Genomic DNA, 14,530 nt, shown 5'->3' with positions numbered 1-14,530 from the left:
AGTCTGTAGTCACTCAGAAAGCCTGGAATGAGACAAAAACCTTGATGGCCTGGAAGCTTCATATCTCTTACAGGCAGCCCCAAAATTTACTTGGAGCAAGTCACAAAAGGCCTCAATAAGTTATCTTAGAGGATACTACTGCAGCCTCTGCAGGAAGAAGAAATGTACAGAATGAAGTTAAAGACTTTCTGATTTTCCTAATTTGTGTGAAAATGAGACATGTTTAGAAAGAGGGAGAAGTACACATGCACACCTAACACATACAAAGGCAAACCATGGCTCTTACTGCCAAGATTTTCTTTTCTTTTTTAAGCTTTAATGTGGGAGTATTTTGATTAATCCCATTTATTTTCAGAAGTGTCATGTGTGGCTACTGTTTGTCATTTTCTTATGTAATACCAGGTTTCATTGGTTAAAGCACCATTTTCACAATAAATATGTTTCTCCCTTTCTTCCCTTGGTAGGATGTAGCTAACCAAGAACTCAAAACGATCGAAGAGTTAAAAACAGAAAACAAGAAACTGCAGAAACAAAAAGGAGAGCTAATTACAGGTTTTAAAAAGCAGTTAAAGTTAATTGATATTTTGAAGAGACAAAAGGTAAGGTGCAGACTATGGGTGTATTTCAGTTAACAACCTCTAGCTAAATGTATCTACTGTCCAGTAAAGTAATCCTGAAAATTGTGAGTTTACATGGAAGGAAATTAAAATGAGAAGCATGTACACTAAGAGATATTTCCCAAATCATTTTCCTCTTACTAGTTCCATCACACTTTTCACTTAAAATACTTGGGATGTGTGCAGTCATTTCCATCATTGCATCTCCTTCTGAGGCTGCATGAGACATGTAGAGCTATGGGCTGGACAGGACCTTAACACCACAGAGTGGGACACTTCCAATTAATTACTCTGCAGAATCTCATGGGACTCGTTTTGGGATGGAGTTGGTGCACTTCTTGCACTCTCAAACCAAAGCTGTAAGACAGCTAAAGCAAGCAATGTATGGTGGCTTGTTGAGCAGAACCCCCTTTAAGAAGGGCCAGCTTTAGAGATAAGAAAATAGAACATTTTATTTACCCTTTGAGTACTCAGTGATCACCAGACATTTAGTAAACACTTTTGAAGCTGTTGAGCCCCAAGAGGAAGAATAGTTCTGTATGAAGTGGCAACTTAAGTGTGTGTATTTTGCACCCTGATCATAAGAACTGGGAATTGCAATATGAAACTACACCTTTGAATCTGGAATACCTCCCCAGCACAGGGCAAAGGAGGACAGGTAAGTGGAATAAGAGGGGCTGCTTATGTATTTCCAGTGCAAGAGAATTTTTCTGGCAGTAACAGGATGCAGAGAAGATCCTGGGGATTCACCTAGCAGCAATAGTGCTAGCTTAGCCTTTGGCTGGCCCTTCTAGCTCTGCAATTTTATTTTGAGAATGAAAACTACACAGTATTCACTCAAAATATGTTCTTCCAGATGAGGTAGCTTGTTGTCCTCTGGACCATGAATTCACTGAAATGGGTGTCACAGAGCAGCATTTCTGTTTGACTGGGAACCAAACCCATGGTCTCAGACAGATGTCACAAACTGCATTAAATACATTTCTAAGCAATTACAAATGCTGTATCAGAACTGCAGATAGGAGAGAAAGCCACTTACCTTTTCATACAAAAAGTGTTACTCACAGAAGGATGCTGTAAGTTGTTCTTTCTGAAGAGACTGGAGCTAACCCTGCCCCTTGCAGCTTCTGGCAGAAGGCACTGAGGAAGGGCAGCTGAAGTTCACATGTGCTCAGTATTCACAATCAGTGGAAGGACTTCAAGTCTGTTTCAAACAGGCCTTTTGTTGAATGAATTAGAAAAACCTGATTTAGGCTATTTGTGTAGTGTTTGTGTGGCAGGTTCAGATGCACAGAGCAGACAGAGCCTGAAGAATGATAGAGGGAAAAAATTCCCCAAAGACATTCAATATTAGGAGTAGGATGAATTTTGCTTTGTAATAGCTTTAATGTTAAATTGAATATTGATCCGCTTGAAAGAACGTGGACCAGTTTTCTTACATGTGTTCTTCAAGAGAAGTCACAAGAGTTGTCAGATTTTCAGGAATTTTTGTGCTTTATTAAAATCCATAAAATATCCCAGTTAGCCAGGATTTTGTATTGGTCATTCATACTATTTCACCTTCTGCTCACTTTTTTTTTTTTTCAGATGCACATTGAAGCTGCCAAGATGCTTTCTTTTACCGAAGAGGAATTCATGAAAGCTCTTGAGTGGGGAAATTATTGATCCCATTAAATAACTTCTGTTTGAAAGATGAGTCAGATGGTACATTATTTTGAGATGTATATGAGTCCTTGTTAATAGTTAATAACTGTATATCCCACTGAATTGATTTTGTTGATTTTGCTTCTGTTTAAATAGTTAAACTTTTGTCAGCCTGATAGCTTGTGTTGTAATGTCCTATGAAACACAAATTTCTACTTCATTGTCAGACCAAACTGCCCACCCATTCTGTAAGGAACAGAGAAGCACAGACTATGCAAGGAGTATTCCAACAAGTGAACTTTGTTATCAGTTTGCTCTCTTCTAGCATTTAAAACTGTACCTTACCTATGGTCATATTCAGTCCAAGGAAGTCAGGATTTAGTCTCAGAAAATTCCTCGTTGCAACAGAAATAAACTAACCAGTGATCCACTTGAGAAGAAAATGTCATGTCCTTTTTAAAACACGTGGTTGGAAAATTGGCCTTGTCTGTTCTCTGTAACAGATCTCCCCTCAAAGCTAGCTGGTCTGGCATCTAATTTAAGCACCAACAGCACTTTTATAGAAATGACCATAACTTGTTTTAGTGATTACATCTGAGCGCCCCTGGCTGGCATAGCCGTACATGAGACTTTTGCCCCTCATCACCCAGACAGACTCCACAGTCCCATGGAGCTGCATTGTACAAAACTGTTCCTTCAGTCAAGGTGAAAAGTATTAAACCTTTCCCTGGCCATCAGCTGCTTCTTTGGGATACAGACGGGAGCAATGACTCCTTATTCACCCATAAAAATTTCATTATTCATCATTGTAATCAGTAACTAGAGAACAGATTCAGAGTAGATGAGCTGAGCCTATTTTATGTACATTAATGAACAGGATCAATACAAGCCTGTGTTGCTTCCATGAACCTCTGCCACACCTCAGCTATTTCAACGAATTCATCCCTCAGAGTAAGTGAGTAAGAACATGGGACAAAAACAGTCAGTTTAGGCACTGAAAGAAAGGTATAAAGAGTAGTTCTGACCTCAGAATGACACCACGTATCTGTTTAGGTCCTACCAGTGAAGTACCTCAGATCTGCCTCGTGGAGATGAGACACACTACATTTGAATGAGGATTGCAGTAGTGTAGTGCCAGTGCCAGCCACATCTTCCCAGAACTAGTGCATTAGGAGAATCCTTCAGTCCAGACTGGAATACACATGCTAGGTGAGGTTTCTGCTGCGTTGCTGAAGAAAACATTTCTAACATTACTACATGACTAACTGAGAATAATTGAGAACTCCAAAAGTTTATTGGTGAAAAATGAAAGTGGAGCACACACTTCTATAAAACTAACTGCTTATCTGTTTAGAACTTGGTTTTAAAATGAAGGCTGTTAATGCTATTAAAAAGGAATTCCTCACTGTTAAAAGCAAATGGAAGTTTTGACTGGGAATCTGATGACACCTAGTGGCAAAGCAGGAGCTGAGCTGGGGGAAGGTTCAGCTCTCTTCTGAAAGTTCATTACCTCTTCTCTGCTGGTAAGCCAGCCTGAAATCTTCTCCAAGCATGTTAATGTCGTTTTCGTCTTTGAGTATTCCCTGCATTAACAGGAAAGAAACATCAGAAGGTAAAACCGAGCAGTGAGATTACTATGGATCTCTGAAATTTTCTATGGAAGAAAATATGGTATCTATAATACTATAGTAACTTTAAGGCAAGCCTCAAAACGGTCACAAAACCTGAACAGGTGAGTTACAAATCGATGCTGCCTTTTTTTCTAACAAAAGACAATATTTAGCTGCATTCTCTTGCTCACAGGAGTGATTAGAGTACAGCATAGGGGCAGATTTAGTAAAATGAAGCAACTGCAGTAAAAAAAGGCCCTGGCTGGTCTGGGGCTCTGACATCCTCTTTACCTGTGTTGGAGTTAACTCATACAAAGAAATAACTTGGGAAACCAAGTAATGCTGGACAACTTAATAAAAAACTGTGTCTTTGAGAAGAGAAGCTTCACACAGAAATCTACATTTCTAATTCTAATTAATTTTACTGCTAAAAATGTATGACCCGCAGAACATACCTAGCAGCATTTAAAAAAGAGGAAAAAAGTTAAAAACTGCATTTATATTGGAAAGTTTCCTGTTTGGTAGCATTTTGCTGCTTAACCATTTTGCATGAAGTAATGTGATGTAGGAACACCCAAATCAAGACACAGTGCTGAAGCAAAGAACAGAAAAGCAGAACATCATACATGGCACACGTGTGAGCCTTGGACACTGAAATTGCCAAGGCTTCCTACAACAGAAAATTCAAACCAGAAAAGTTTATCAAAATGTTCTCAATGTGGGTTATCCTTTAATTAAATCTACATTAGAGAACAACTCACTCCAAGTGTTACAAATTCCTGCACCAATTATCGTATTAATATTTGCACAAAAGTTAAAGTCTGCTCTACTTAAGTTTTTCCAGTATTGCAGAATTTCTTTAACCAGCTGGATAGTTCCCCCTCTTCTGTAAATGCATTTTTACATCCCTAAGGCAGCTCTCAGTTCATTTGTGTACTATTAGGAGATCTTTCCAATCATGAAGCACAATACAAAATAAAGTGTAGAGTCCATAGTTATGGAATATTTGGCAGACAAGCCAGAGAGCTGCAAGAAATTGCTGCCAAAACCCCAAATGAGAAATTTGGTGGAAACAGGTTTTAAGATGTGGTGGAGCCCTTTCTAGCTAAGAGAAGCCCTGCTGTAGAACTCATGTTCCATATTTCAAACACTGGACGTGCAAAGTGCTGTGGAAGCTTTCAGCAAGTTCTGTACAAGGGCATCAGCAGTGCAGAGAGCCCAAAGCCCCCAGCAGAAAGAGCAGTGCTGTAAAGGGGTGCCAGCTCAAAAGCAAAAGGAAGAGGTGAGCACAGGTGAGCTGACACAGGAAGGACATCCACTGACTCTGGGAACTGCCACAGTTCTGCAACTCACCTTGAACTATCCAGGAGAAAAGCAATTTATATGACAGACATTAAAAGTATTTAAAATACAATTCACTTACTCGAGGAAGATAACCCAGCAATTTCCATGCATGCTCTTTCAAGAGTTTCTGTCTCTCCTCTTCAATAATTGCACGGATACGTTCTTGTCTCCTCTTTTCTAACTCTCTTTCTTCAAGTTCACGCTCCTACAATAAACAAGTTTTCCTAAGTTCTGTTTCAGCTCTGTAAGCATTTGTTTCCACCACTCTCCACAACAGCATAAAGAGAAAAAATTTTAGTGGCGTAAATTTTGAACTTCCTAATTCCTGGTCACAGGAAATGCTCTTGAAAAGGAGAGAAAAGTGTATGGAAAACCCCACAAAGCATTGTTTAAATAATATCTGTCTGGCAACTGGAAAACAATCTCAGACAAAAGAGAAAACTGAATGGCAAGTCGTGGGGTGAGTCTGCTATCCAAGTGTTTGGTGTCAGAAGCCCTTTTGAAGGCAGGCAATGTTCAGTCCTGGTGGCTTTTTGGCTCTCAGATGAGTTGTTCTGTTCCAGCCCTACTGCTCTAATCCAGGAAAAGGAGCAATAGGTATGAATTCTCACACTGATGACTGGAAATTGCAATTCACATTGCACAGGTGATTTATACCTATACACAGGTCTCAAAACAGCAGTATGGGATTCCATGTCTTGCTTTCAGCTTACACCTTTTTGTCCTCAGATCTCAATAAAAGAGACTTAACCTCAAAGCAAGGCTAGGCCTTCCTCGCCTCACGCATCATTATCAGTGCAGCTGACCAGCAGTTGTGTTGCTGATCTCATGCCTCCTGAAGAGGTATTTGCAGTACACAGCTACACAGGAGGGCAGGAATGTTGTTGACCCCAACCTCTTGAGCTACAAAAAAAGTTAGTTCTAAAAAATACCTTTTTCTTGTTAGAAACGGAAACAAAGTCCTGATTCCCCCCGCTATTCTCTGCAATTCCTATCACCTTTCCCTACCAACACCAGCATTGTTCCTTAGACTAGCACAAGTATTCCCATATTAAACACAGTGCTCAAGCCAAAGGTGTATGTGAAACTCTTACTTTTTCTGCAATACACTGTTTGCGGCGGTCCTCCAGAATTTTTTCCATGGCCATTTTGTGTTCAAGCTGTTTCATCCTCCGTTTCTGCGCGTTCAGCTGCTCAATGCGATCGTCCTCGGCCAGCTTGGCCAAGATCCGCTGCCGGAGAGCTCTGTCCTCTTCTCTCATAGCTTCTTGTTCTGCTGCCTTCAGAGCAAACTGCTTTTCATATGCTTGCCTTAAGTCTAGGCGCTGCCTTATTCTCTTTTCAATTTCTGCCTAGAAAGGAAATTGAGTAAAATGCAGAATTACTGAAAATACTTTGAAAAATTCTCAGCAGCAGCAGTCAATCTATTCCATTTATCTTGGAATAAATTTACTGTAGCTCTTAACTTCTAGCATAACTAACTGGAGCAAACATTCCATATCTGACAGTGCTCTCCAGTATTAATCAGCTTGGCAAATGTCACAAGATTCTCAAAATTAAGTCCAAAACCAAAAGGATTTTTTTCCCACTGTGATGAAGGGAATCAACAAGACAGTCATCCTGAACAACACTCTAAAAATAGCAGTGTTTGGTATCTCAACAGCATGTTAATTTTGTTTGTCACAGCAAGGTAAGACAGAGTGTGTCCAGGCCTATAGGAAATAGACATGCAGAAAAAGAAGCAGTTAATTAAACTGCTTAGCTTAAATCTAAACTTGAAAGTTACTGCTATTCTCCTTCACAAGATAAATAAATGTATAAATGGGGCCACAAGGGTATTCAAAACCTTTACTTGCCTTCCTGGTCGAAATGAAATACATTAGGAACAGAAAAGGAAACTCAAAGTACAAAATCTTCCCTCCAAAACCTAAGCTAATCTACAAACTGCCTGTCTGATTGAGAACTTTTAGAAAATAGAGTTGAAAATAAATACTTTGTGCTAGAACATAACTGGAAACCCCAATGTCACAAACAACAAACACTGCAGACGTAAAATCAAAAAAAATCCTTCATGTACCTGCCAGCACTTACCATCTCCTTCTTCCTTTCCATCGCTTCTTGTTCTTCCAGATACAGATCTTGGAGGATTTGTTCCTGTTCTTTACGCCTCTGTTCTTCTCTTTCCATGGTCTTGGCAACCTATTACAAGAAGGAAAGGTTTCTAAATGAAAGACAAAAACATACAACAATTTTTTCTACAATTTCAATTATTGATACCATTTCTTGAACTCTCTGTTTTTTCTCCTCAGTGTCTCGAACTTTAGCCATCCAACCATCTTCTCTTTTTTGTTGCATGTTGGCAAACTCCATAATTTTTCTATTTTCTTCTTCCATCTCTTCCTGTTTCCTTTTCCTCCACATAGCTTGTTCTTTTATAAACTCTTCAATATATGTCTGAGTTTCTCTTATTTTATCTAACTTCCGTTGTTTTTCCCTGTAGAAGATGGAAAAAAACTGCTCAAATAATTATTTAACATACTGCAGATTATTTAACCAGATGCTCACCATTACCAACATATTCCTGAGACTAAGATTCAAATGACTGTCCTTAACCATTCAGCTAGAAACTAGATAGCTAAATTGGAAATACTTAGTAATAAAATGCCCCAAGAAGGGAATCTCATGTCTAACACCTTTCTGGAAGGCAGACTGTACACAAAAGTACACACTGCTGCTGCATTTTATACATTCAAAGAGAAAGAAGAAAAGAAAGCCCAACAGCACCACAACCCCTGAACTCTCCCCACCTCCACACACAATACTCAGACCTCAGAAACCTCCTTCCCTGTTCCTAAGACATGCAAACAAAGCAACTGGTGGAAATGTGAAATATGCTGTTGTATCCAACATGATGGGCCCAATGGAAGCCCTCCTGCAAATAAGGTGGATTTCATATTTGGGGAAAAAGGACACAAGAGTGACTGGGACATTCTGAGGTTTCAACAGGAAAATTCATGCAAGTTTCTTGTTACTAAATTGTGACCAAGGAGAACTAAAATGGGCCTTAGTATATAGGGAATAAGTGCATGCAAATTAGCTTTCTGTGCAGAATTATATGAGTTGCCTTGTTTTAAATTAATAAATAATCAAAATTCAAAGTAACTAACATTTGGTCTTCCTCATAGATCTTTTTTACAATTTCATCAATCATGTGTTTCTCTCTTAGAAACTCTTCATAAGCCTCTTGCTTCTTCTTCTCCTGTTCCTCAACCTGTTTGTCCAGTTCTTGATGGTATGTTTTCTTCTCCTGGTGTTTCCTCAGTTCTGCAGACATTTCTTCTTTCAGATACTTGTCATACTCTTCCTTCATCTCCTGGGCTACTTCATCCTCCCATTTCTAGGGGGGGAAAGGCAATGCAAGATTCCTTTTCACTCCCACTACTACAGCTTGTAAGGAAAAAATACACAGTATGGAAAGGAATTATGCAGCATCACCAGAAATGAAAGCCTTCCACCTCAATCTATAAATATAGAGCCTTAACACACTTAATAGCTTAATCCAGTCAGTAGAACCCTTGAAGGGCACCCTCAACATCTGACCAACTGGAGGAGCACTAAAAATACTTAAAGAACAAAGTATTGAGCATTTGAGCTCAGGTGTGGAACTCGCTCACATCAGCACAATGACTGGCATGAGGCTGGGCTACAGAGAACACCCACAACCAGCACATTGCTATACAGCAACTGCCTGCACTGCACCCTGCATAGAGCATTAACACCAGCAGAATCTCTGCCTGATCACCAACATCTTTGTACAGATAAATACAATTTGCAAGTCTTTCTGAAGTTGTTCAGATCACTGCTTGGAAAGAGTAACATTGTTTTCAAGAACCAGACTATGAGGTAAGGATTCACCACTGTAAACACTGTACAAAGGGTATCATAGTTTTGATTTAGGTAAATGCTACAAAACCAGTAAAATAACAACTATAACCAGTCATACAACTAATTCAATCACTACTCCTTCAATTGCAATGGCAAAGTAAACCTTTTTCTTATAGCTAGTTATTACTAGTTAATTAATCCTTCATAACACAAAATATATTTTCAATAACACTGAATGCTTGAGCAATATTTTAGATTAAAAAAGTCTAAGGAAAAATCTTCTACACAATCCATACAAAGAGTTATGTGACTCAGGTGCTGGGATACACTAATTACCATTTTCTCATTGTATATAGCTTTTTTTTCAGCAATCTGTGCAGCTCGTTCTTTATTCATATAAGCAGATTTCAGCTTTCTTTCTAACTCTCGAAGTTCAAGACTGGAGGGGAAAAAAACAAATTATCCTATTACAAGGGGGTAGGTATCTAGGGGAAGAAATTACGTTTCCATCACTATTTAAACGTAGTATTTTTCATTGGGGCAACCCTGATGAAAAATATTGCTCTAGTTAAAGGGCAGAAAAAGAAAAAAAAATCAATTTAAAAACAAGGGTTACCTATATTTCTACATGTGCTATCAACAGTTCTGCATACTTCACTTCTAACTATATAAGCACAGGTACACATGCATACACATGTATGCTCACAGATATGCCAAAGAGTACACATACATATATTCAGAATGAAAATTTTGTGGATCAACGATTTTTATTGACACAATTTGCTAAAAATTAACTTATTATTATACTCTGATCCCAAAGTAACTTTTCCTTCCAGGTCTGAGTCGTCTGCACTCCTGCTACAGCTGTCCCAAATCTGATAACAGGAGCAGCCAGTTTGATACAGCTTGGAAATTTCTGAATTACCTGTTTGCTCTGACTTGTTGCCTGATCTTCTCATCTTTCATTTTCTCCAGGTCCTGCCTCGCCAGCTCAGCCGCCAGCTTTTGCTCTCGCTCCAGCTGCAGCGCTCTCTGCTTTCTGTTCTCTTCCGCCTAATGAGAGCAAACATTTTCCGTACCAACTCTCGCACTGGGAGAAGGCAAAGAGACTGTGCACTCAAGCAAGACTTTCCAAGCCAGTAAATGATTGTTAATGGGGACAGCTTTTGACAGGCAAAGGTAAAGCCAGGCGAACTCTTGTCCTCCCCTTCCCGCTCCCCGAGCGCGGCCGCCCCCGCAGCTCTTACCGCCCGCAGCGCCTCGTCCAGCCGCCGCTCCCGCTCCAGCTCGGCCCGCAGCCGGGCCGCCCGCCTGCCCCACTCCCGCTCCTCGGACGCCTGCGGGCGACAAGGGAGAGGCGGTGCCGCCGGACAGCCGCGGGGACCCGCTCCTCATGCCGCCCCGGGCCCGCTCCCCTCACGGTCCCGCTCTCCATCCGCGCCCAATATCGCTCCCCTCAACAGACCCAGTCTCCCTACAACAATCTCGCTCCCCTCAGGGTCCCAGTCCCCATGCCGCCCCCAGTCTCCCTCCCCTCAGAGTCCCGCTCCCCTCAGGGTCCCACTCCCCGTGCCGCCCCAGTCTCGCTCCCCTCAGGGTCCCACTCCGTATGGCGTCCCAGTCTCGCTCCCCTCACGGTCCCAGTCCGTGTGGCGTCCCAGTCTCTCTCCCCTCAGGGTCCCACTCCCCCTGCCGCCTCCAGTCTCGCTCCCCTCAGAGTCTCTCTCCCCTCACGGTCCCACTCCCCTCAGTGCCCCCCCTTTACCATCCCGCCGGCCGTTGCCGTGGTAACGCGCGTCGCCGCCGGGCTCCAGGACGCGGTTTCACTTCCGGGGAATCGCCCTCGCTGATTGGCCAAGATGGCGACCCGACCGCGACGCGTCGTAGCTGAGTGGGCGGGGCCATGGGAGCGTGACGTCACCTTGAAAGGTGATATTTAATCGTATTTATTGAGTCGTGATTTTAAATGAATGCACTTGCCTCACCTCTAAACACAAACCCCAGGTGGCAGCGTTTAATTAACAATTTATCTCCTTCACAGCTATGACGATGAGTCTGCAGCACGTGTGGGAGATAGAGGCTCAGGGCAGAACACAACAGCCGGAACATGAGCCATGATCACCAAAACAATGATTCTGCTGAGGCTGCTTGGGACCGTGTATGCTTTATTGAGGAAAACGTAGCCCTCGATATCCTTACACAGAGCACAACTGCTCCTTACAGGTTTCCCGGATCGACTCTGCTCCAGGAAGGAAATAACGTTGTGGCACCCAATTCCCAAAACTCTTCCCACCCACTTTCCTCACCTTAATGTTATTTTCCACATAGTTGAGTAAAACTAAAGACATTTAAGCTTATGTAATGCAGTATTTCAATTTCATTAATGTCACCTATTTTACAAAATTAATTAAAATTAATAGAGTTTAAGAGAGTAACACCTCTGAGAATTAGGTAACAAGTGTGGTTGTTTCTACTGACACAGTGCTGGCTATAGAAGTGTCTACATCTTCTTGGGATGAGAACACTTATTGTTTTAAATATTTTAGAAATTTTCCCAAATTGGTGAAATTCTTTCTGAAGCTTTGGTTATTTTCTGTCTTTTTAATGAGAAAAGTGTTTTCCCACAATGTTTGGGGAAGGGAGGAATAAACTACAGGAGACTATGTCTTTAAAAGATACAAGCAGAGAGAGATGAGACAGAAAAAGATCATAAATGCTCCCTAATTCTTCTTTGCAAGTGGTGTTACCACTACACTTCTCTTTTCAACATTGGGCAAGGAAACAAATAAATGTCAACCTCCCTCAGTCCCCCAGTGATTCCAAGGCTTTGACTTAGAAAGAAGGAATCTTCTAACTACTCTGGCACAGCAATGACTTTGAGTGCTCAAGGCTTGGAGGTGGCAGGACTGGGGGGAGAAAGATGCAAAAGATATTTTTGCTGTCCCTTCTCCTCAGTAAACAGCTATGTGCCTCACTGGAAATAAACAGAATTTTCTTTCTTGCCAAACAAATGAACAAAATTAAGCCCCTGCCCTTCACTTCAGCAAACAAGAGCAAATAACCTCAAGATGTAAAGTGTCATCTTTGTTCACATGACATCCTCCTTTTGGAACAGCAGCCCTCTAAAAGGAGAGCACAAGCATACCTTGAGTCAACCTCCAGGAGAGCAAGGCACTCGGACAGAAAAGTGGGAGTAAAAATCCTTGAGCCAAATGTATACCAGAGAACAATGGGCCAGTTCACAAAGTTGTTTTTAAAATTAAGAGGTGGCTTGTATTTGCATGTAAAGTATTTGTTAGCAGTGTATCTTTCACAGAAGAGACAGAACACAGGGCTAATACCCTGAAAGATTCCCAATGGAAAAATATTTTGAGGTTTCCAGTCCTTGGAGCCTTTACTGTTTTTTTCTTTCCCATACATTTCACATTTGCTGAAGTTTGCTTAAAATACAAAGAAGAAAAAAAATGCAACAGAGAATTATTTTGTCCTCATTACCTTATAGCAGTTTGTGCTCGGAATCTCTTACCTTTAATGGCCTGATATTTTCCCCCAACATAAATTAAGCACAGGGATAGCTCAGCAAACTGTGCCTGCAGATTTCCAAAGGAAGGTAAGTAACCTTCCAGCACATGTCACTCCACACAGAGAACAAGGAGGGGAAAATAACCCAGAAACTCCAAAGAAACACCCAACATGCCTTGCCTTGTTCTTCCATTAAATGGAATATGTAAGAGATGGAAAACAATTGTTTCCCTCAACTTAGACACAACTGCTGGTTGCATCTCTTGAGAGCACCCCCAGGAACTGCAGGCTGCTCTCCTAAAGCTTGCGCATCTTAATTTTCTTGTTCCCTCCCTCTACATGCAGCCAGAAGCTCTCCTTTTTCAGTTTGCAACCGCAGCTGCCCTCCAGCCCCCTGGCTCTGACTGCACCTCCCTGTTGCTTCATACCCACCTGCCCCTGGCCAGCATTTCCGTGCCTGGCCCTCCTGGCACGTCCTGTCCTGCTCCTCAAGGTCAGTGGGGTGCTCCTGCTCCACCTGCGAGGGAAGCACCTGGCTGTGCTGCTCCTCCTCCCAGCAGGTCACTTCTCATTTGGGAAGGAATCGAGCCCCGTGCTGAAAACAGACCTTCCCTCTCCTCCTGTCAAACAGCAGAGCTCCTGGATGGCACTGATTAATTTCTCAGTTAAAGACCTAAGAATTTCACACTTGCAGAGCAGAGCTCAGTCCAGGCAGAGCTGCTCTGCTCTTCTAAAGAAGGAGAATAAAAATGCACTGTTTTAGCAACCAGCTAGGTCAGACTTCTTGGAAATCCAGTGTGTTTATATTTAAGTTTTGTTTCCATTATGGAGCTTTTAGAATAACAGATAATGAACTATCTACCTTCCTGTAGTATGGAAAGGAATGAGTCCCAGCTGCATAACTGCTCTCAAACTCTTGTTGCATACAGCATTTCTTTTTGCAGCAGCCTGGTTACAGCTATAGGTCTGTGACCTGATTCTCATTTCTTTTTCTAAGAGCATTAAACCTTCCTAGAGCCTGAAAGGCTTTTAGGTAATCAGCAGCCAACTGTACAAATGTAGAGTTAAACTTTCTCAGGGTTAACACAGCACCTTAATAAATGAGTCAGTTCTTAAACTCAGTTCCAGCACCCACTGATGAACTCCTGACAGCAAAGGGAAGACTGCTGAGAAATGCTAATGGTAAAAACAATGAAATGGAGCATTAAAAGGAAAAAGTAAGTTGCCTTTTTTAGCAGTTTCAGTTCAAGGTGATACAGGAACACATAGCAGGAAAGGTCATTAAATGAAAATGGTGAAGCCATTTTGCAGGTTTACCTCTTTTCTAGGGCATTTTACCAGATGATCATAACATGAGACAGTGACAAATGCATTCCAGCTGACATAAGATATGTGGGTCATGCTGACTTTGCAACATTATAAACCACTATTGGGGATAACACAGCTTCTCTGTGAGGTAATTTACCTTCTTTGGATGAAAAGATAAATGTGAATTAACAGGGAAGAGACTGAAACATCTGAGCTGTGTTATTGATCTACTAAGGACCTAGATAAGTCACAGAGAAACTAATGCTTGCTTTGCTTGAGATTAGTGATGGATGGGACAGCAGATTTAGGAGCTAAGGGGCTATCACTGTCAACAAAGCCTTAGTACTAATTTTTTTTTTTTAATTATCCTGGAGTAGTAGGGAAAATATGCCCCATAGCAGCAGTAGGCAGAAGCAATCTTTTACTCATGACATTGTGGACTCTAAACTAAAATATTACAAGGAACAAAAATACTCAGTGCTTCAAATGTATTCAACTGTTCTCATCTGTTTCTGATGAGACAAATGTGGGTTTAATAAATATTTAGTTGTAGGACTCCATTTTCTGAGGGGAAGCATATAAGTACTTTCTGCTGAGAAT

At 41.3% G+C, this 14,530-nt stretch overlaps 2 protein-coding genes and 1 long non-coding RNA gene across 11 annotated transcripts in view; 2 read left to right on the top strand and 1 right to left on the bottom strand.

The window, feature by feature from the left end:
- The window catches only part of TEX9 (testis expressed 9), a 22,334-nt gene extending 20,026 nt beyond the window's left edge, over nt 1-2,308 (top strand). For all 5 annotated transcript variants that reach the window (XM_064389254.1, XM_064389252.1, XM_064389256.1 and 2 more), the window contains 2 exons: nt 465-599; nt 2,205-2,308. In XM_064389254.1, coding sequence (XP_064245324.1) covers nt 465-599; nt 2,205-2,282 — 213 coding nt within the window. In that variant the 3' untranslated portion in view covers nt 2,283-2,308. The remainder of the gene's footprint in view (nt 1-464; nt 600-2,204) is intronic.
- The window catches only part of MNS1 (meiosis specific nuclear structural 1), a 17,057-nt gene extending 6,156 nt beyond the window's left edge, over nt 1-10,901 (bottom strand). The window contains exons 1-12 of one of the 5 annotated variants that reach the window (XR_010347664.1): nt 10,866-10,901; nt 10,348-10,437; nt 10,026-10,153; nt 9,437-9,539; nt 8,383-8,612; nt 7,493-7,709; nt 7,307-7,414; nt 6,310-6,567; nt 5,295-5,420; nt 3,772-3,844; nt 3,333-3,490; nt 1,657-1,923 (exon numbers count right to left, since the gene is read on the bottom strand). Coding sequence is in view for 2 of the 5 variants with exons in the window: in XM_064389243.1 (XP_064245313.1) it covers nt 3,363-3,490; nt 3,772-3,844; nt 5,295-5,420; nt 6,310-6,567; nt 7,307-7,414; nt 7,493-7,709; nt 8,383-8,612; nt 9,437-9,539; nt 10,026-10,153; nt 10,348-10,437; nt 10,866-10,868 (1,464 nt within the window). In the remaining 3 variants the exon portion in view is untranslated. Of the gene's footprint in view, nt 1-1,656; nt 3,491-3,533; nt 3,845-5,294; nt 5,421-6,309; nt 6,568-7,306; nt 7,415-7,492; nt 7,710-8,382; nt 8,613-9,436; nt 9,540-10,025; nt 10,154-10,347; nt 10,438-10,865 lie in introns of those variants that run through there. The other 4 variants (XR_010347663.1, XM_064389243.1, XM_064389244.1 and 1 more) reach the window with 4 other exon arrangements.
- LOC135280872 (uncharacterized) lies at nt 10,139-14,530 on the top strand. The gene is made up of 3 exons (XR_010347677.1): nt 10,139-10,279; nt 10,915-11,029; nt 11,142-14,530. It is a non-coding gene; the product is annotated as an uncharacterized LOC135280872 (long non-coding RNA).

The sequence above is a fragment of the Passer domesticus genome, chromosome 14 (assembly GCF_036417665.1).
Source record: "Passer domesticus isolate bPasDom1 chromosome 14, bPasDom1.hap1, whole genome shotgun sequence".
Classification (NCBI taxonomy): Eukaryota; Metazoa; Chordata; class Aves; order Passeriformes; family Passeridae; genus Passer; species Passer domesticus.
Note: the sequence above shows the minus strand (reverse complement) of the source record. Positions and strands in the feature narration are given on the sequence as shown.